Below are 24122 nucleotides of genomic sequence, written 5' to 3' on the forward strand. Positions count from 1 at the left end.
CCGGTACGATACGGCAGATTTGGGATGTTTCCTTATCCTACTTGTCTACCCGATTGCCTTTCTGAACCAATCAATGGCAAGTTTTTCCAAAACTTTCGAAGCGATTCCGGCCGTATACGCTTTAATTGGTACAACTTCTTGTTGGTATGATCTCTCGGCCGATATTACGATGACCAGTAGTAAGTAGTGTAAGGATTGGTTAATGAGTTTGAATTTGGAATTTTAGCCAATCAATGTATGTACGTGATAAAAACATGGTCTATAAACGTTAAAATTGAGTTCAACCATAATATGTTGCTCGTGCTTCATATCACAAGAAAAAAGTATCAAGAGAACTGTGATACGTGATGGGGTAATTGATTCAATGAATGATCTAAGGATCGTTGGAAGTGGATAGATCCAAGCTATCATCAAATATGTAAGTGAATAGATTAGTAAAAAAGGAGAAAGCAAAAAATAGTAAGTACTATCATCCGTTCTGCCAAAGTTTATGGAATTAGAGCAATTCTATTTATTATATGAGAATCTGGCTTAAAAACATAATGGTAAAAGAGAAAACATAATGGTAAAAAATTAAAAAGAGGGTCAAACAAAAATTGCTTTGAGGATTATTGACGATTTCTTATCAGAGGGCTGTGGTCCTTGCAAATACAACACCATCGACATAAAACAAAAAGAAACAGTAGAGAATTGTAAAACACAAAACTGGCACTCTCAACACGACATACAATTATGACGCAGAAAACAAACACTTTGAGCCCTGATGATGGTCTCAATAAAGTACGAAACGTGGCACGATAGAGATCTAAAACCTACGTCACACGAGACCGTATCTCACGATCTCCGAAAAAAACACAAAACTTTTCTATTTTCATGGATAGCAGAAAAATCGGAAATTATGTGGGATGTGCTACTCTCACATAACGAGGAAGGAAATTTCTCTGAAGGCGAGCCATTCCGCTTGGCTGGGTGGTGCTCCAACGGACGGAATTACTGGCACTGATGTATGCGAATAAATAACGTTTCGAAAGAACTAAAAAAGGCTTAACCCTATCAAAAAAACACAGGTATGGTTTTCCAGACAGTAAAGTAACCTTGACTATGTTGATGGACCCCCAGAACCATAATAGGTAATAGAGAACACTCGCAAAACTCTAAGAGAACGACGGTTGGGATGGGGATGGAAAGTTGGGTAAAGTTGGATTAAGGAGTCTGCGTTCGTAACGAATGCAACGAAAAAGACTGGCAAAATAAGCCACTTTGGATCGAACTATATTGGGAGTCGATAAATGCGACATGGTATGTGCGACAGGCCTCATCAGCAGCATATGAAAAAGAGTGGTAAGACGCGACGGCTTTTTTTTTCAAGCCACAAATGCTGGATGGCACATAAAAACTATGGTAGAAAAAGTCCTAACTGTCCAAGCTTGCTCACTGTTGAATTTTAACCTTGTGTTCCATGTTAATATCTATTTTATCCCGTTTGATCAAAAATTGACATTGCCAATTAATATTAGTTCAAACCAAAATCGGTCAAACATTTAATAATCTAAAACATAAAGGGACCTTTCCTGTAAGTGGACTTTATAATGAGACTAAAATACCAATTTGTCGTGGTAAAGTTCGACCAAGCTTGGTTTCCCATTACGGCACGACGTTTGGACACAATAATGCGCAAAGTAAAATAACAAAATAAATAAAAATAAAATAAATGGCGGAGATGAACTGTAAATGCACTGGGTTATACATAGACATACATAGTTTTTCTTATTATTATAGTTATTGTTTTAAAAGGCAGAATGTCCGGGGAAAAACAATGAGCAAGAGGTGGAATTGAGTATTGGAACGTCAAGCAATATAGTTGAATACACAAACAAAAATTTTAAAAATATGAGAAAATTAAAATTATGAGATAAAACAGTTATTATGACTTAATGGAGGGTAAGAAGTTACTTTATAAGAATGTTAAACACTTGTTAAACTATTTCTACTAAAAGGCCATACAAGTCCTACTTCTGGAGAATAATTTTTAGGAGTTTAAACTGCCCAAGCCGTACAGAATATTAATCAGGATGTTAAGGGAGTTCCAATAAAAAAACCTATCCGCATTTGGTTCTGAAAGTTTTCTTCAGGAAATAAGTCAAATGAAAACCAACTCCAATCTGCATAAATGGTGGAGCTGTGAAAGTATGAAAGTATCAAATCGAAAAATGCAGCACAACTTGCCACTTGTTTTAAGACATATGAAATCAAACAAAAAATATGATGTTTGTTGATCGACCTGCAGATAATCTATGTGGAGTTTCAATCTTCATGGAGGTCATTAGACAGGTGAAGAAAGAAGAAGACTAATTGTTGGGTTCATTGTTTTATTATAAATTATTGTTTTTGCAAATTTGTAACTATTTATAATTTTATATAGATGACTATTTTCACCATGTTAAATGTGTAAAAGTATGCTGGCCATGTGCTTCATAATCTTAAACTCAAGACGTTTTCACAATAGTTTTACCATGTTTTTCGTTTTCTGCACTCTTGGGAAAGTATGCACATTATTTTATTTTGTTAATTTTATATTACTTATTTTTTATATATTTTTTAATTTTTAATAAATAGGCCTTGATGATGGCACTATAAGTTGCCGAAAGCTTGGTAAACCCAACAATTAGTCTTCTTCTTTCTTCACCTGTCCAATGACCTCCATGAAGATTGAAACTCCACTTCAAACAAAAAATTTAAATGGAAGAAATTCTTGTCTGATAAGTTAACGTCCAAAGATCTATTGGATGTTTTTGACGGGGGGGGGGGATCACTTTGCACTTGACCGTTAAAACTCCAAGGCCTGAGCCGGGATTTGATTCTAGAATGTCTAACATGAAAAATTCGAGAATCGTAAAAACTTCTTTAATAAAGTGGGTTTACATACGTGAATACCAAAAGCCGAAACGTCAATTGATTTGGTTTTTTTTCTTTGCTTGCACGTCAAAAAATGAGCTATTTCTTGGCCCCAATACAGGCTGAACATATTAAAGAAGCTTGGCTATGAAATCGTAGCAGATTCACATTATTCTTCTGAACTGTCCTATACAGACTTCCAGTTTTTCGAAGCGTGAAAAACGTTGTTCGAGAATAAGTTTTGTAAATTTGTTGTCCTTTTTTGGTCTTGCCTTATACCGTGGCACCATTATTTTCAAATACGATATTTAAAAAAACGCAAAGATCAGACTATAATAAACAACTAGACAAAGAAAGATAAAATAATTTGAACAATTTTTTAATTTGTTGGTCAATTTGTATTCATTTGCTAACAGTTAAAAAATTAATATTTCCTGTGTTTACCGATCAATAGTTTAGAGTTAATTCCATTAATTTCAATAGCAAGCTTACCTTTGAAACATCTCACAAAGGGTAATTTATGCGAACATGGTCACTAGGTTACAATGTTGACCGTACAGCGGAACAATGGACTTAACGACATATCAATGTGTCATCAGTAAAAAAATCGAAATTTGTTTTGAGTTGATGATACATACATGACAATATCGAATGTGTTAGCGTTTTTCCAAACCGATTTTCCTGAAATCAAATTTAAACGACGGTTTGTTATCAGTCGAAAAAGGTTTCTATTGTGTAATTGACGGGGGTAAATTTGAATATAAAACCCGTTTTAAAATAAGGCAGCGCCATTAGGTACAATTTTCGTGATTGATTGTATGAACTTTCTTTTCACGTTCCTACATTCTATCATTTCGGCAAACGTTTTCCTTTTTGAAACGGTTAAGAAAGACGTGAAATTGAGATTAAGATGAGCTCATATTTTCTATTATCAAATATTTATCTCTGTTATCATAAATTTAAAAAGGGTCGGGTAATTGTAATATATACTCCCTAAGGCCGTCTTATTATTGTAGATGGTTTGCTTTTGAGGCAAAATGGCGGCGATGCTTCTTCCCTTTGTGGCAGCGAGATCCACTCAGGGACTTAAAGCTCGAGGATAAACTTATGCAAAGACATAGCTCGGGTCTTAGGGCACTCCTTGACATGGTTAAGCCCCTTTTCCTGAAATATTTGGCCCTGCCCCAACAACTCAACAGGAACTTTTCGCTAAATTTCTTTAACTTTGATATCTTCAAATATAATAACAGCTTTTTAAAAAGATATCTTCTTATATTTTATCCCTGTTTATCATTTCGCATTTTTTTCATTATCGTTTTCATACAGGTTAACAAGAGACAAGTTTTACAAAACTTTGGTTCAAACCCTTGTGAGCGGTGTTACTCTTTTTTAACCTCTTTAATCGCATTGTTTATCAATATTAGCCAGATAGTAATGAATTGTATCTTTTTTTTTGGGGGGGGGGAAGGGGTGCGTGAAAAAATACCACCGACGACCGTAGGAATCGAACCCACGATCGCGGAGCTCTACCAGCCGAGAGTAACGCTGGCCACTTTCCAATTGTCCAAGAAAGGTTCAATCAACCTATCGACCTTAAGCCCTTTCGCGTTATTTTTCAGGGTAAGAATAAATTTTTGGCACAATAACACAGTAGTTTACTGAAGCACCAATTCAGAACGTCTGCAAAACCCCTAAACTTAACGAAGAGATCTAAACAATGATGGAGAACTTCGGTCCTATGCGCCAGGTCGTTGTGCCGACACCAAAAGTTATGTTTCTGCTTGTCCAACCAATTTTCACTTCATATCATCAATGGGATCTTAAGTAGGATCTTAAATTTTTTTGGCTTGATCAACGTTTTCATTTATTTAATCTTTTTCTGTAATATTTTGGTTGAACTGAAAAAGTTAGTGTCACGAGCGCGATTCGAACCCACAATCATCGGCTAAATACACCGCTGCCCTAACCACTTGAGCTGTCGTGACTTCGATCCACTCTGATCATCCATCCCGCTCGTGAAACTTTTTCAGTTCAACCAAAACCTTACATAAAAAGGTTAAGTAATTGAAAGAAGTAATTTGGTCAATAGACCTTTGAGTTTTCCTTTATGAAAATTGGACAGTGTTTTGGATTGAGGATAATCCAACATTAGATCCAGCGTATAACATCTTGCCATTGTGAGATTAAAAAAGTTAAATTGTTCTATAAAATTGGAGGTCAACCTTTACTCTAAAACAATCTAAATGGATTTAAATATTTCAAATGTTTCTCATTCGTTATTAACGTCGAGTTTAATTATCTACATTTACCAGTCCGCGGAAAAGCCATTTTCCTCTTTTAATAAGCTAGGACTGAATTATAATTTTCTTATTTATGTTTGCCAACGGTCGGTCTGAAAAAATAAGTTTAAGTGACATAAACGAAAAAGAAAACCAAAAGAAAAATTCATTTTTAATTAAAAACAATGGCAAAATTTTTCAGAAACTGATTTAACCTATTACTTTTTGTAATGTCTAATATTTTATCGAAACGATTTTCAAATGGGTTTTTTCATAAAATCGAATGCACTTGGCGAATCTGCCAATAAAAATATAAGTTACGATTTAACAAAAATAAATTATCTTAATGTTTGAAAGCAGAGCTTATGCTAAAACAAACAGGTTTACTTTTTTCAAGGTTGAATAGTTTAGAAAAAACCATGGTGGCACAAGTAAGTTATCAATTACTGTTGTTTTTAGTTCTGTTGCCTAATACCCCCGCAAAACTGTGATTCGACTATTTGACCATTTATTAAACAAATTAATTACGTAACCAATTAAAAGACTAGTAAAAGTTTATTTATTTTTGCCTTGGAAATGGAAATGTGTTTGAACATCTTTTCTTCTTTGCAGGTTGGATGGCTGAGAGCGGAAGACCAAACCGTTTTGAGTCTCGACACGCGGGTCGTCACGCACAACTTCCGCGTGAGCGTCAGTCACGAGCCGGACAGCGAGACTTGGAGGCTTCACATCCGGCAGGTCAAGTACTCAGATCGGGGCTGCTACATGTGCCAGATCAACACGAACACAATGAAGAAGCAGCTTGGCTGCCTCGACGTACACGGTGAGCCATCTCAAACCTATTACAGATAAAAGCAACAACAAAAATATAGAATAGAAGAAAGAGAGGGCTTGTAACTCTGATATGCCAAGACATGGACGTAGGGAAGGTGTAGGTAACCTTAGCCCGGGAAGTGGAATCGTTCTTAAGGAAGTTAAAGTATGTCATATACATTGCTGTATATACTGTGCCGGAGTTACATTGAAGTGTCGACACTCATTAGTTGGATGTAATGTCACACTGCATAAAATTTGACTGAAAATTCATTATGACGCTGGATTGATTTATTCAACTGAAATTTCAAGATTATGCTATTCGACGCCAGTAAGAGAGTCATATACATTGACAGGCAAACAATTTCTCCCAAACGATTTTTTTTTCATTTTCTCGATAAAAGAAAATTCTGCCCTTAATTTGTTTCATTGTTTTTACCAATAAATATTTGTTTATGCTATGTTGTATATTGGGAATATCAATTAGACGTAAATACACTTAATCCTTAATCCAAAACAAGGATAAAGAATTTTTCAATGCTTACTTTTTATGGAATTTAAAATATTTATACAGAATCATTTAAATTCTGAAGCAATAAACTGTTTAGTTTCATCTTTGTTTTGTTAATTTCAATTTTTAAACTTAAAAATGCCAGTGATGAGGATGTTGCGGGTGGTGTGGCACTTATTGATGATGGACGTTCCATCAGGTATGCGGCTATTGCCAACGGGGTTCCCGACGAAACTCGGCGAGATGCCGTTATGTGTTTTCGAGAAACTGGGTCCTACCACAGAAGGCACGGTTCTGGACGCCCTAAGGTAACAGAACCACAGGATGACCATTTTTTAACTTTGTGAAACCGGCACCTTACTACCTAAGCGATTCATCAGCTCGAGGATGTTCGAGGTGTCCAAATTTCTGAACGCACTGCTCGAAGAAGATTAATGGACTGATGGCTGTTCGCACCGTAAGAGGACCAGAATTGACGAGGACACAGAGTTGCACGGCTCGCATTTGCTCGAGAACACAGCCATTAGTCTTTTGACGATTGTTTTTCTGTACTTTTTACTGATGAGTGTATATTTACTCTACAATCTCCAGATAGGGGTGAAATAGTGTTGAGAAGGCGAAATGAAAGGTGCGAAGTCTGTAATTTTGCCCACAGCCAACCTTTTCAAAGTAGCTCAGTGATGGTGTGCGCAGGAATTCCGATGGAGAGTCACACAGAGTTGGCTGGTGTTCGCGGATGGTCTTTGACGGCCACTCGCTATGTGGATGAAATTTTGGAACATCTTGCTTTCCCTATCCTCGACGAAATCAGCGACAATCCTATTCTAAAGCACGATAATGCCCGTTCACATGTCGCTCGCATAGTACAAACGTAACTTCAACAGCATAACTTCAGGGTCTTAGCCTAGCCAGCCCGCCCGTTCTCCAGACTTCGTGAAGAAGAGACATTTCCAGACTGGTCGGAAGTATGCCGAGGCATCTTTGATATGCCTTCGATAAAAATCTAAAACAAAATTAAAACAAATTTTATCTGTCTGTCTTTTTTTTCATTTTCTTAGCAATTTACTTTTTTCTACTCTTTTAGACAAATAAACAATTATTAAACGTTAAAAAACAGGAAACTTTGATTAATATATAAAAACATGTACAAATAAAGTTATATACAAGAGGGTGGAATTTTTTGCCTGTCGGCGTATTTCGCCAACATACGCTTCGAAGAATTTGATTATTTGACAAAGTCCCAAAACAATTTGGAGGAGGGTAGCACCACAATATGATTAAGGGTGAAAGGATTTCTCCTGCTTCTTTGGAAATTTAACACATACCGGGTTGGTTGATATCAACCTTTTTTCATTTCGGCAGGATCCAGTTGAGAAACTAAGATTCGATGTATTTCCTGCTTCCTTTCATTCGCTATTTTAAAATAAAGTTAGGGCATTCTTCTTGACCGAGTTATTTTCAATGTTTAATCATTCGCACCCTTGTTCTATTCTAAAATGATCCGTGATGGTATGGATCCATATCCCGCAGAAGGGTTAGGGTGTGATACTCTTTTGTATTTGAGATGCACCAGGTTTTTACTTTTCCCGCGCCCTATGTAGCATCAATTCAATACTACTAGTACACCGGTGAATACAAAATGATCAAGAAAGGTTATAATTTGACCAGGTTATAATGATCTATTTTTTTATGACTTTCTTGTGTTGATATGTAACACCATAATCCGACATTAGCTGTGGAGGTCCATATGCCTCTGTTTAGAATCTGCACATACCGACATTTCTCAGAAAATATCGATCGATATTTCTCTATTGTCCAGTGAATACGGCGGGTAGTGTTCAATGTTTGTTATTCAGATTTACATACGGATATCAATGAAAAATTATAAAATCCGATGTTACTCTGCCAAATTGAACGTTTCGTACCTGCGTATATCCATATTTCTTCGCCCCTATGGAGTGAGGTGTGTAAATAACAATAAATTTAGTTAAGCATGAGGTATAGGATGAATCTGTGTGATTCATGGCAAATTTGTAAACCCTGTTACTAGATGCATGGCTTACTAGCCGAATGATCTAATTTTCTATAGCCCCGGAGGTAAAATTCGACAGGATGACTACGGCTCTCACCTAGTTAAAATAATCCTCCAATGACTCTTAAAATAATTACATATCAACCAATTTTATTGTAAATTAATATTGAAAAAAAAATCTAAACGTACTCTATAGTATTCGGTTCTACATTTTTTCGTTTTATACATGGATTTTTTATCCTTAGCATCATAGAATTTGAACTAAATTGTTTGCAAAATTTAAAAAAAATCTTTCCTCTGTCAGTATGCATAAGTGACTTTGATGGAGTTATGGCGTAAACAATTCAGACTGAAGTGCAAGTTCACGTCGATCACGCTTACTTTTACATGCTTCATTCGGTTGCTGGTTTACCATGAATTTCTCTTTAGGATCGTATTTTTCACGCGAAAAATTTTTCCTTATGCAAATATTTTTTGCATTGTACATGAACTTATTTTTACTTCATTTATTTGAATCTAGATTGGGTAATTTGTGTTTGTGGCATTACGGGCGTTATAGAGAAAGCTACCCATTGGCAGCCGTTCTGGATTAATGAAATGATATTAATCATTTAAGAGATTTAAGAGACTCTTAACCATATTCTTTTCAGACTTTAGTGGTAATTGTGGAGAATAGAGTAATTGTATTTGTGCGTTAATGCGATTTTGTCATTTACTATGAAAACGTCTGAAATATGTTAGTCTTCTATCAAATGTAAGTCCTAAATAGTTAACTTTGTCGGACTGAGGAACAGGTTCATTGTATGGGTATAAGCTAGGACAAGTCTCACGACGGAGTGTACGTTGATACGTTGTGACTTTGAAGGATTAAACTTTATTTTCCAAAGATTGTTCCATTTTTCAATTGTTGATATGTGGTTTTGTAACATGAGTGAAGCTTGTGTAGAAGAGGGATGACTTGTTAATATCTGCGTATGTGGCGGTGCATTTACATGAACTTAAAAAAAAAATACAGCCAAAAATTACAGATTTTCTTAAACGTTTTGTAAACAAATTAGTGTGAATTCTGAAATGTTAAGCTTTATAAACTCGTTTACGAAACACAAGAATTTGCAGTATTACAAAAATGAGAAGACAAATGAATTCACGACTTAGTCCTAAGTAAAAAATTATTTGGAGATCGTGAGATGCGGTCTGGTGTGACATACGTTTTAGAAAAACATTTTCTTTCATCTTCAGGGCCTGGGGTTGAAGATGATCCTAATAAAGATCAAAATGTTGGCACGACAAAGAAAATGTTTTTCTAAATCCTACTTCACACCATCTCACGATCTCACGGTCACTAAACACCACACATTTCTACCTAATTGCAGATTGCAGTCTTCTAGATTTATAATATTTTCGAAGAGATTTAGCCTTAAGGTACAATCTGTGGATAAATCGACGAACTAAGTATGCAATAAGGATTAAAGGTAGAAGAATTTGGTCTCAAAATCAAGTGGACTAGTCCCAGGACATGGGGAGCACTTAAAATATCACTGATGCCGAAGCCATTGCAGGTAAGAGATGTTCTCATATCAATCTGTTCAGTAAATTCAAAAATATAGCTGTCATGACAGAAATCCAAGCAACAATCACAGATGGTCAAGGATGGCGTTGAATTTCAAGGCCAAACTAAATAGCTAAACTGGAGTCACTATGTACAGAGTCCAGAAAATAGAAATAAAAGGAAGCATAAGCCACTATAAGACAAACAGGTAACACTTAGCTGATAAGTCTCTTACGAGATCTCCCAATAAAAGAATTGGAATGGAGCTGCCTTAAAGATTTACAATGAAATAGATTTTTTAATACATAAAACAAATAGAAAAAGGAAGAATCTTAACCGGACATGTGAGAAAAGTTGGTATTTCCAACATATTTCTGTAGATTCTGGAAGGAAACAGAGAAAACCGTAAGAAACTTATTATCGCATTATGATTTTTTTCACATTCAAAAAGTCTTTTGGGATTAAAGACTACCAGGAGCCACCATTACAATGATGAAAAGTAGTTAATGGCGCAGCGTACTATAGCTACAGAACAGAGGGAACAATAGCCCTTAAATGATGTTATGTAAGCCTTTTTTTCCCCACCACATTTTCACTGGTTCTTTAAAGAACTTTCCACTTATAAAAAAAATTATGTGCACAAAAAAAAAACGTTAGGTTAATAAGATGAAATGCAGGCTTGAAATTCTGTAAAAGCGAGAAATGATGGGTTCATCTACGCGATACTTATCAAATATTATTAATTTTAAGTCTCAAGAAATCCCAAGCATTTTGCCACCGTGTGGATCTGTAGGAGGAATTGTTATAAACTAGGTGGTAAACAAACCAGAGTGTCTTTTGATATATTGTATTGCCAAAAATATTTCTACAATTGAAAGAGAAGAATGCGATGACTGGGCTGTGGCGAGATTGGAAGGGGACTTAATTGTGTTGCTTTCCCCCTCTAATCGTGCTTATATTCCAGTTCATATGATTGCTCGACAGACAAGGACTAAAACCAATTGAAACGTGAGTGTTGAGTGGTATATTTCAACGCGTGTCCTAATTTATGGGATGATCGGATGGGGTACATGCCTCATGTGCCCCATACTTAACTTGTGCCAATTAAACCCTACAAATATAAATCCATTAGATTTCGTGGTCCGATTGTCCAAATAACTTTTTTCCAGTAATTAATCTTTATGAAAGGTATTGGTTGAGATAAAAAAGCCAGTGTCACGAGCGGGATTCGAACCCATGACCTTCGGCTAAATACGCCGCTGCTCTACTACTTGAGCTATCGTGACTTCCAACCACTCGGACACTAACTTCCCATCACAACCCAACCTTTTGAATTTTCCCTCCTTTTTGCCGTTTTTCTAAAGTCTATAATGAGGATTCGATTCTCGGCAACAAATGAAACGGCCACGGAGAGCTTTCGTGAAGATATAATTCATTTTACTTATTAAATCCATTAGATTTCGCGGTCCGATTGACCAAATAACTTTTTTCCGTTAATTATTCTTTATGGGAGGTCTGATTTTGAATTACATTTCCCACGGAGCTTCTGCGCTCTCGACGCCGATCTATGGATATCCCCTTCATCACACACGCCCCTCGACGCTAGTCGCCAAGCGATAAAATGTAACCGATTATGGATTTTTGGTCCGAGTCGCTAATCCTTGAGTATTATACTAACGAGAAAATTATATTCGTAGGTCTTTATGAAAGGTATTGGTTGAGATAAAAAAGCCTGTGTCACGAGTGGGATCCCGAAAATTCGAAAGGTGAGGTTCACTTGGGAAGTTGATGTCCGAGTGGATCGAAGTCACGGTAGCTCAAGTAGCGGCGTATTTAGCCCAAGGTCATGGGTTCGAATCCCGCTCGTGGCACTGGCTTTTTTATCTCAACCAATACCTTTCATAAAGACCTACGAATATAATGTTCTCGTTAGTATAATACTCAAGGATTAGAGACTCGGACCAAAAATCCATAATCGGTTACATTTTATCGCTTGGCGACTAGCGTCGAGGGGCGTGTGTGATGAAGGGATGAAGGGGATATCCATAGATCGGCGTCGAGAGCGCAGAAGCTCCGTGGGAAATGTAATTCAAAATCAGACGAGACACAAGTAGGGCCTGCCCCCACATTAATCAAACAGATATATTGTTTTGGGACAAGAGAGTGTTCACCCGGGGGAAGCGTCCTCGAATAACCAAGAATACAGCAATCATAAACTCCAACCGTTCGATCACTCCGTGTACAACGGGAACAACGCCAGTTCGCAATTGGGGACAAACAGTAATTAACACTTCTGAACTCTTTTCTGTTTAATGGACGGAATATCCTATCTCTATATAACTTAATGTAAGTAGGAACATTTTTTCATTCTTTTTAAAAAGATTGAACAACATACTCACTCCACCATTTATCTTTTCTATTAGTTGGGTTTTTCGTCTCATCTCAACAGTTTTTTCCTAAATACCAATCCGTTTCATTTTACTGATAGATCTACTCAGAACATTAACGCTATAGCAAAAATCAAATGGATTATCTGTTAAAAACGAATATATCGATCCTAATATACATAACACCCTAATAATTTCGCAATCTAATTTTGAATTTTAATCTTGCTTGCTGCTCTTGGCTTACTATTCAATGAAAATTTGTATCACATCATCATATGAAAGTTTTTGTTTTAGTAGTTCTGGAGGTATTCACAAGTTTCTCTTTTTTATCTAGAATTGAAGTCAAAAACGTATGTTTATTTATTATATTTTTCTGTGTCTTGTCCTACATTTTGACTACAGCCAAACATCTTCAAACATCTTCAATGCTAATGCCTTATACTTTTCCATAAAAACAGTATGAATAGAAAATTTGGAATTATGAAGATCTCTACGCAGATAAAGAATTTTTTTTTAAATTTTCAATTTTTCTCAGGTCTCATTTGTCGTTTTCTTGCCAAATGGCCAAATTGATTAAAATTAAATGGTTGTACTCGCCACACTCATATGACAACTTACGTCGACAATATTTTGAAAAAAGTATTCAACAGGAAGAAGGAAAGTTCGGACGATTATGGCAAAAGTATACTTTTTAAGCTTTAATATAATTTCTTGTGTTTTTCAATAACAGTAAAAAAAAGGAGTCACTCGATATTAAGAAAGGCTATAGTTCAGTGAGATAAAACAGATTCAAAATTAATTGATGATAAGTATCATTAACTTATTAAAAATCTGCAAAAGTATTAAAACATTAAAATTGTGTGGGGATAATAAAAGGAAAAAATAAACTGTGACTTGATAAAAAATATTCTAATGATGGTTTTATGAAGTCCCATGGAGTGATACCTGGTACCTATTCATTTTTCATGTAGTTTGTTCATGTAAGGTCGATTTATTTTTTTCGACCTCGATTCGACATATGTCGAATTCAAATTCTTAATTATAAATGAGAACTCCCAGTTTTCACATTTTTCTTTGAGAATAGATTTTTTGGCGAGAAAAATGAGCACTGATTTATTAAAATCGGTCCAATAGAACGGGAGATATGATTTTTGAAAATAGCCTGTATGCCGTTCTAGTGCGTTAGGTCGAAACCACTTTATTTGGACTTCTACTGCAAATATTTTGAAGAGGAGTGGAAAATCAGCCAAAATAGAGAGAAAGCCTGAAAGCTTACTAAATTTCATATATATATATCATACTCATTTTCATATATATATATATATATTTATACTCATAATAAATCATTAACATTTAGTATTATCTTGTCATTGAAAATTATGTTAAATATTTTAGATTACAAAGACATTTATGTAAACGAGTGGTGATATTTCAGAATTCTTCCCAACCCCATACTTGCAGTTTTCAAGAAACTATTTAGAGCACTTTCGGAAGTAATATTTGTCTTTTTATTTCTTTTTTTAAGAGGGTTCGTAACAGCAGAGGTCATATCAACCCCCTGGGTGCCGATGTTTTTGAAAAAAGCCCATTTGTAAATATGCCGGGTTCGAACCCGAGACCTTTACCTTACAGTGGTGAGCACCGTGTCAAAGCCTAAACCGACGCCCTCAGTCTTTTCTTTATAACACAGCATTAGGCAATGATTTAAGTTTAAGAAAACAAATTAATAAATTATTTTTATTTGTTATGTAGTGACCCATCTAAAAGTAGTTTTATTGCTACTATCCTTTCTTGTCCGTTAATCTTGCCTCTACAAACGTATACTCTGTAAATTTATATTTTTTATTGTTTGGGTGTACAGGCGGGTTAGCAAAAAGCACACTTTTGGTCTTTACTGACTTTTCCGTACTATTTTCGTGCCTTCCTCAGCAGCCTACCTAAAATAATTTTTTTTTATATAATAATGTAATGTGTTGATTTTTAATAAATTTGTATTTAAATTAATTTAAAGTACTGCATTTTAGATGATCACTAGATGACAATTTTATAAAACCATGTACCACTCCATGGGCGTTCATAAGATTATTGCAATATTCTTTATTAAGTCACAGATTTTAGACTGTTTCCCTTTAGTATCCCTCTGTATATATAAATTACTAAACAAACTAATATTTTACAGAAAAAGAAACTACGGATATAATTGCTATATGCTACACAAAAAAGATGAAAGTAGTGAACTTCTTTCAACAATTGTGTTTTATTTATTACTCCAGAACTGAATTAAAAATATAATAAAAGCAACTTTACAATACAGGTGGAAAGTTAATAATAAAATTACATCTATATAATGAAAATTTATTGTGAGAATAACTGTTGAATGTCGATTATAAGCGTAATAGGGGGATTGTTTTATTTTTGTCCTGCTTTTGTCGCGCATAGGTATTCTTTGCTCAAAATATAATTAACTGAATTATTTTTATTAATTAACAAGAGATATTATATAATTAGTGCATATTAATTTAAAAAATATGAACAGGAATATATTTTTTTAACTAAAAATAAATATTGTTTAAATTGAAATAAAGAAAACTGTCACAAAGCGTTACGCAACATACACACAAAATTTCATTTAATTTGGTCAATGGGTTTCGAATTATGTAATACAGAAAGGAAGCATTTCTCGTTAGAAAAGGTTTTTGTACTGATCCCATTAAATTATTCCTTATCCCTTGTTTTCTATCAATAATAATCTGTCTGTTTAGAAATTACGGCTATTAATACATAAATATTAGGATACTTTAATTAATTCAATATAGCGGATATAAATAAAACATTGTAAATCGCAAATTGGCTTTTGAATAAATTAAAAGTTTGTTTAACCTATTAAAGCTAAGCATAACGAGATTTTTCAAACAAATATTAATTATAAATCGTGTATAATCAAGATATTACCAAATAAACATAGTAGGTACAAAACAAAGCGACTTTACATTTTAACCTATTAAAAGTCAAACAATGATATTTGATTTATTCATGTCCGTATTTATAAGCATAAACCCCTTTCACGGACTTCAAGTATGCTGCAAGAACAAATGTTTTAATGATATTTATTAGTCCTAAAATTACCACGTCCATGTATTATAACAAAGCAATCAGATTCATTCATCTCAACAAAATTTATATAATTGTTTTTCCTCTTATGACATGTTTATTTTTATTTTTTTTCAAACTTCAATAATTCGTTTGTTTGTTCAATTGTTCGTTCGTTCAATATAATATCATAGATTAGAAATTTTCATGAATAACAAATTAATAAAATAGTTATTTTAAAAAATACATAAATTAGCAACAGACAAATAAATTGTATGTTGTACTGATTTTTTTTCTGGTTTGATTTATAAATATGTATTTGTGAGCTCACAACTTTTGCTCACAACCACAAGTCTAACTTACTGAAAGCAGGCTGTTTAATTTTTTTTATTATTTTTTTTACGAGGGTATTTCAACTACAAGATTATATGAAACCTCGGGGTGCTGATGTTTTTGAAAAAAATCCCATTTGTAAGGATGTCGGGTTCGAATGCAGGGCCGTTGGATTCGAACCCTGGATCTTTACCTTACAGTGATGATTGATGATTAACCGTTACATTTCTTGGGAAACGTCTAGTGTTTCGTTTATTACAACATCCTGTTCGATCATGTTCAGTATGAATATTGGTTACGCAAATTTTGAAGCATGTAATGTTAACAGTGTGTAGAGATTAGTGACCGTTAATCGATAGTTATTCAGATATCGTGGCACTCTCAACACGACACGCAAAGATGGCACAATTACACAGAAGACAAACACTTTGAGCCATGAAGATGATCTCAATAAAAGATCGAAACGTTGGCACGATAAAGAAAATGTTAACAGTCTTCATGGTCACGGTTATGGAGATTACGCTTGAAGCTGTATATCGCATTATTTGTTATGCCATGAAATTGAGTTAACTGTTAAAGTTATACATTGTTTTAATTAAGGTTTTGGTTGAGATAAAAAAGTCAGTGCCACAAGGGGGATTGGAAAAGGAGGGAAAATTGAAAAGGTGCGGTTTCGATGGGAAGTTGGTGTCCGAGTAGTTCGAAGTCACGGTAGCTCAAGTGGTAGAGCAGGTTCGAATCCCGCTTGTGACACTGACTTTATTATCTCAACCAAAACCTTAATTAAAGATTAATTAATTTAAAAGAATTTATTTGGTCAATCGGACCACGAAACCTAATAGATGATATATATTGTATTAAAAAATGTAAGGATTCAACGTTTTTTTATCTTTCAATGTGGGAAAACTTTAATTACATAAACAGTATCCCTTGCATATAATTAAGGAAAAATTGGGCTTTATGCCGGTTGCGGTGCACAAAAGACGTGTCGGTATAAATTTTCACGGCCGGAAAATAAATCAGGGGGAATTTTCCAAGAGCAAGGCTGAAAACGCAGTGCCTCGTTAGAAGCGATCCTAGCGCGAATCTGCATAATAACATACGCCAGGCCCGATATTTACTCTAGACGAGTCATTAGCAGACTTTCCGCGCCTTCTCTTTGACTCGCGTCTCACCTCGACGCGGATGAAATAAATGGGAAATTCTGGTGAGTTAATTGGATCCAGATATGAAACACAACTGCAGAATGAATTAGGAGGAGATCAATCTTGTGGGCCGTACGTTTAAAACACCATCGAAGTTCTGTGTTTATGCTCCTTAAGAAGAAAAAGCACTGGCGTGATTACCATCCTTCGACGGAGCATCATCTCCAAATCGGCTTAAACTTAACGTAAACAAGATTGTTCTAATTAATTAACGTTTTAAGGGCTCGCAAGCTCTACCTTGCGGTTAGGGAGGGAATCTACCTTATCTAATAAAAAGATGCATTTACAATATTTGCTTTTCCCATACAAATTGGACAGATCATGCCTTGGTTGAAATTAATTTGTTCTAAATTAGATCAACTACACAATATCACTAACAGACAAATTTATTATTACATTGGAAAGCTTTTTCATAAGATTTTATTGTTGATTATTTGTTTGCTACTGTTGACATTACTTAAAAATGGAAATCGTTCGCGAGTGTATAACATAACTTAAATTACATAACCGGCCTCTTTTCAGTACTATAATATTTTTGGAATTCCTTCATTTTTTATTATTTTATTTGTACCTTATACATATTTGTGGGGTGTTTAGTGACCGTTACTTGTGTGTCGTAGGTTTAAAAAAACATTTCTTTATCATGCCATCGTTTCGATCTTTATTGAGATCATCATCACAGCCTGGGATTTATAAACATTGTTTAAATTATACAAATATATGTAAGATGTGAAAAAATGAATTTATACAATATAGACATTTTGGAAATCACAGTATTTGTACTCACTCAAAGTGTTACACAGAAAACAAATACTTAAAACAATGTTTAGAAAATGGTTTTTTAAACCTACGTCAAACTAGACAGCATCTCACGAACTCTAAATAATATTACACATATTTATAAATCTAATTACTTAATGTTAACACTGCACCCGGAGGACGTATGCTAAAATTTGTGGACTTCAGTGTGAGGGATTAAGAGGCAGGAGATCTCGAGGTCATCATCGACGATGGGTTCAAGGATAAGAATTTGAAGAGAAGGCGGGAGCAGTAGGGTTAGGATGGATCGAGAGGTTGGTGTGAAACTTTTGAAATCGAGAACGGATCAGTTCGATCATAAAAGGAATGGTGAGGTCGTTTTGGATAGGGAAGTTAGTGATGTGGTAAGGAGTTTTGACGATTTGTCTGAGTACTTTTCTGTAAGGGTTAAATGCGCTGGATGTAGGATAGCTTGGTAGCACCACTCTATATGCCCAATGTGGTCGCAGTAAAATCTGACGTAAAGTTAATTTAGTGTATCGGTCAACACGGATTTCAGTCCTAGAAATGTTCACAGTTGTCCACCCATGTCTTCTGTTAAGTTGTCTGTTAAATCTTGTGTGTGGATTTCACCTCAGTCTGCTGACTAGGTAGAGTACTAAGTATTAAACTTGAATGGAAATCACCATCTCTTTATTGTTGATGTACAGTGGAAGGCAAGGTTTATTTTGACACTGACAATTCAATCTTGTCCTCCTTTTTTTGCACTATTATTCGATAAGCTCAAGATGTTCTTGGATGTTGGAGGAAGCAGGGATAAGATTCAGAGGACAAAATTGAGTTTTCGTCCGGTTAGGTGGTTTAGTAGTACGACTAGTATAAGGGTGTATAGCTAGGTCAGCAGAATAAATAATACATAGGATGCGACCTAGAATGCTCCCTTGTGGGACGCCGGCTTGTACCTGTCTGACTTCTCATTACTGCACAAGAGCGTTAGCCAGCGAAGTGCTTTGACTACGCTGTCGGCGACCCTCGAATGCGTGAGGAATGGTGGATGGGGGCGGGTGCTTGTCGGTAGCGGCCCTCTGAGCTGCCTTTACCGTAGGCATGGTCTCCTCTAGGAGGTGGGTAGAGATTCCACTAAAATCGAAACCGCGGCCGGAGCGCATCCTGAGGTTTCGACGCTAGTGGAGCCCCTACACCCAGAGAGATATAGTTGTCGTCTCTATCTAGGGTGTGCGTGGTAGACTTGACAGATGTGTTTTGACCACTTTTTGGGTATCTCTTTACACGGGGCACTGGTCAAGTGTAAAACGTTAACCAACTCCTCGGAAGAGGCAAGCGGGAGAAGTCGACATGTCAGCAGCATGCTGCAGAATGATGTGGGCTTCTACAACGAACCTCAGCGGAAGAAGCAGATTTTCCTTGTGCGGAGGTGAGTCGCTTCTAACTTGAGAATCTAAACGTGTGATAAGGCCTGACGGCTAAGTGGGCACGCTAGAACCTCAATGTTACATGACATTGCGACCCCAGTGGAAAACGAATAAAGGTATAATAAAACCAAGACAGAAATTCGTGAGTTAATTAATTAACTTTTTTATAATAATTATTATAAAAATATCACCGAAACAGCGGAAAATCTCTAGGGATAGATTACAATTCAGTAAACAATTTATTACCTCGTTTTGCTCTTAATAATGCGAATTAATTATCTGATCTCGTAGGCATAGAGTGAATCTGATCCGTGTGAAGAGCAGTTTGAGGTGTTCAACGCTTGTTAGAGATGGTGAACGACGTCTAACCCGAATCTTTATCATGTCTCATAAGTGTTCTATGAGATGCACGTCAAGAGAACGTTCTCGCCAATTCATTATCGTAATGCCCTACATCCTCCAAGCGACAACTCGAGCTACATGCAGTCGAAGCATTCTCATGCAGTAACATGAAGATGATCCCAATAAACGGAGAGATGTAACTTCGTGCAGTTAAGATCCATTCGGTATGATAATCATTTCGGTACTGGTGATTACAACCCATACCATGACTGACTGTCTTTGAAAAGGGCATGACTTACGGATGACAAAAAGCGTTATGTACGTCTTCTCCGCACACTTCGTTCGCCAAACATCTGCTCTATTTCAAAAGAATGTAAAAACATTCACAAAAGATTGTTAAAACGAGAGGCTTTAAACATAATTTTTTAGAAATCTTTCAAATTCCCACAATGCAAATAAGTCGAGGAAATTATAGATTGGTCTTGAGAAACAGAGAACATAGTGTTCACGCTTTAAAAAGTTTGTTTGTCTTTGTCGTAGTTTTTTCCGTAAGTGTCCGAACATTCGTTATTCCTTTTGTTGCGGACTTTTTGCAAAGCCCTGTTTGACGTGAAATGTAATTAGTGACCCAAGGGTCTCATTTAATTGAATTTAAACAATTTGGAAATTCGTCAAGTATACGGCGTCTGGCAAATTGTACTTCTTGAGATTAGATATTTATTCTAGTTACCGGAAGGATTGAAGTTTTGACAGTCGATTTTACTTTATTTTTTAGCTAGTGGCCTCCTTACACTCCTAACTCAAACTTTTTCCTTTCTTTGTGATTTAATAGTTCTGCACGTGACGGTGGATTTTTTATTCTAGAGTTGCAGGAAGACAGAACTAGTTTTATTGTCTATTTCAGAATCATCTTTCTTTTGAACTTATTCTACTTTAGCACTTAGCCTTTTAACTTTCAATTTTTTTAAAACTTTTCTTCAATAAAAATAGCCAAATAGCCACCATAAGATTTGAACATATTATATTTTGGTTGATAATATTTATGTATACCTCTCTTTAAGGCGATGAGACTATAATGCTCGTTAAGTCAGGTGAAATTCCCTACAAATTATTACAAATTTTTTTTTGACAGTTGAAAACATCTATTATGGAGGACTTACAATTGGATGAAAATCGTTCAGGGGGTTGGCCTCAGCTCTAAGTGGGTTTAAGCCGATTTAAGTCCCCGTACGTCCTAAGTTAAAGACCTTATCTCGGTTTTGTCCAGTTTGAAAAGGTTTAACGTCCTTCATTCGACTCAGAGCAACAAGCTTAAATCACGACGACAATCTCTGATGATATTTTCAATCATCGTTTTATTGCAAACATAGAATTCTCTTTATAACAAGTTATTGAAACATAAACATGGCACTTTTTAATTTTCTTATTGTTTTAGAAAATTTAGGACAAAATATAGCAGAGTGTTTATCATTAAAAAATGAAAGAAAAGAAGCTCTATGGTTTTGTTCTGTCAGATGCGTTTCAACTTCTCGCTATATTCAGAGCTGGGCCAAAAAAATCCTCATCAGATCTGATAACAAAGCTGCTATTAAAGTATTAAAATAATCACATCAAAATTAGTCACTGAATGAATTCAAAATCTCCGAAACTTGAGAAAACAACAACCTGATGATATCTTGGGTTCCAGGGCACAAAGGAATTTTGGGTAGCGAAAAAGCAAACCCACTAGTGGATCTTCAAGACCATACATAGGCCTCGAACCGATCCTTGCGATGACAAAAATCCCCCCTTTGATTTCAGAATGGTTCCAAATAAATCAAAAGTAGATGGATAAACTCTAGACACAGTAAACTTATAGTGAAACAACCCTCACCATTGCTGGCAAACTCACTGCTGCTATTGGAGAGGGCTAGACTAAGAGAAGTGTTAGAACTATTAACCGGTCTCTGGCATCTGAGAAAACATCTACACAACATGGGCATTCATGATCCCATCTGCATGCAATGAGGAGGAGGAAAGAGCCACCTAAATCATCTTCGAATAGGAAGCAACGGCTCAATGGAGATTTAACCTAACCTAAGGAACCTAGGGAATGAAATTGCCATATCGATATTCAATCACCTAATACGTCTAAGAAAAAGATGGAGTCTATTGCACTGAACTAGGGATCTAGGAAGGTACAATGAGCCAGAAGGCTGCAGTGCCTGGGGAGGACAAACCCCGCTTCCTAGTAACCTCATTACCATCACCATCGTCAGCCTGTGTCACCATCCGCGACATATTAACAAATATGGTATTGTTAGCATGCTAAGGACTTTTCCATTCACATTATACACTATTCTTCTTCTGTTATCCTTCTCATGAACCTTCCCTGGCTAGTAACAGTTAACTCCCTCGTAACTCTTCCAAAACTTCATTTTTGGTAGGAATGAACTGATCGATATCTATGTATTGTACCAAATCGACCAAAGTCATTACGGTGACATGAGGAGAAAACCCCTCCTTACTAAGTTTCACAATATATAATTAATATATAATTAATTATTCTTTTTATGTAAGGTCTTGGTTGAGATGAAAACGTTAGTGTCCTGAACGACCTTCAGCTCAATACGCCGCTGCTCTAACCACTTGAGCAATACTCGGACACCAACTCTTCATCTCAACCTACAAACTTTCGGATTTTCCCTCTTTTTGCCATTTTTCAAAGTCAGGATAGTTCAAGTGGTTAGAGCAGAGGCATATTGAGAGTCGTGGGTTCGAATCCCGCTCATGACTAACTTTTTCATCTCAACTAAGACCTTACATAAGTATAATAAATTATTGAAATAAGTAATTTGGTCAATCAGGCCAAAAACACAAATGGTGTAATATATAATATTTCCTGCGTTTTCCACTTTTTTTCTATTTTTTGGTACACTCTTTGCCCTGGCTTTCGAAAAGATTTTTCAGCACATATCACATGATTTTCCTACAGCAGATGGTGCTTAAAACTGTAAGTTACTACTATTTTAACCTTCTCCTTGTCAGAAGATATAAAAATTAGTGTCTTAATACAATCTTCCCTCTTTGGCGTGACCCCGAGTATTTGTGGCTAAATTTTGTTCTACCCCTTCCTGAAGAATGGTACACCAAAGTTTAAATTATTTTGTGGAGATTCAGTAAACAAAAGTTCTGATTATCGTTGATTTAAAAACTTTCGGTCTGCGGATTTTGACCTAAACAACAAAAACAAAGTTCTCACATCTCACCCTCTATTAAACCTAGCTTTCGAGCATTAGGGATTCCCTTCCGAGCGACACTCTCTTCAGTCATGTATGTATCAATGCGTTTTTGTTTCCAGCTCACTGTGCTGTGTTAACTTAATGCTTTATAAGCCTTTGGATCTGTAGATCGACCTATTTTCTCTTGAGAAATTTCCTGTGATAATCGGATGACATTTGATGACAAATTTTAATTAATAAAATTCAAAGATTTAGATGTTATCGGTTGACATTTGAGGAAACTATCATATTAAAAAGTACCAACACAAATTAAAGGGGAACATGTCGTTTCTTTAATTTTCAAACGGAATCCCTTCCGAATTCAAAGATTTCAGTACATCATGCATTTTAAAAGTTGATACTCTCGGACTTCATAGTTGCTAATGAACTTGTAATTAAATGAATAGGTCTGCTCTGTACAGTGTACAGATAGATTTGTTAAGGTGGCTAAAAAGCCTTATGCACCTCATCCAAGTTAAGTAATCGCTCGAAGAAGACTTTAAAAAAAAGAAACTTTATTGTCAAAACTGTACAGTGTTTAAGTTTAAACCGACAAAGTGACGGGCAGAAGGCTATCGTACGAGCAAGGGCAAGGGTATGTAGCGGTTTTTATACTATTCTAAAGAAATGCTGATTAAGATGATGGACGGGCGTCTGGACCCGCCAGACTTTGCTGACGTGTTGGTCTGAGGGGCATTTAATACTTTTTATGATTTAATTACTCAATTACTTCCATGAAGTAGGAGGATTGCTTGTTTAGGATTACTACTTTAGGAATTTTTTTTCATTGCCTCAGTCACACATGCTGGAATAATCTTTCAGTGAGAGAAAATGTTTTTCTTATCAAACTTTTACTGCAACATATTATTTTTTCTCTCTTTTTCTTGGCAGAACGCAGAAGAGCCACATTTTGAAAGAAACTTTAGAAAAATTTTTCACCTTCTTTTGGCGAAATCTCAGACATGGGTTTTTTAAAACATTTGTGGACGACGATTCTACAGTAGATTGCTGGTAATTACGCCTGTTATTGGGTTGTCCGGAAAATAATGCAGGATTTTAAGTTTTCATTAAAAAAAATCTATATAAAATATTCTGTTTACGTTTACAGGATTACTCATTTGTATGAATGTCAACACTTATTAATCCTCTTCCAAATGATATTGTTTGTTTACCTCTGTAGCATTCCGCTACTTGGAAATAATTCAGTCATCCTTATAATGTCAAAGCGAGAATT

General features: G+C 35.6%; 1 protein-coding gene across 1 annotated transcript in view; it reads left to right on the forward strand.

Annotated features, from left to right (window-relative positions):
* LOC106670298 (lachesin-like) overlaps positions 1-24122 on the forward strand; it is a 218597-nt gene that overhangs the window by 131609 nt on the left and 62866 nt on the right. Inside the window, exon 3 of the mRNA XM_014400489.2 lies at positions 5787-5997. Coding sequence (XP_014255975.1) covers positions 5787-5997 — 211 coding nt within the window. The remainder of the gene's footprint in view (positions 1-5786; positions 5998-24122) is intronic.

The sequence above is a fragment of the Cimex lectularius genome, unplaced genomic scaffold (genome assembly GCF_000648675.2).
Source record: "Cimex lectularius strain Harlan isolate CLEC.00 unplaced genomic scaffold, Clec_2.1 scaffold94, whole genome shotgun sequence".
Classification (NCBI taxonomy): Eukaryota; Metazoa; Arthropoda; class Insecta; order Hemiptera; family Cimicidae; genus Cimex; species Cimex lectularius.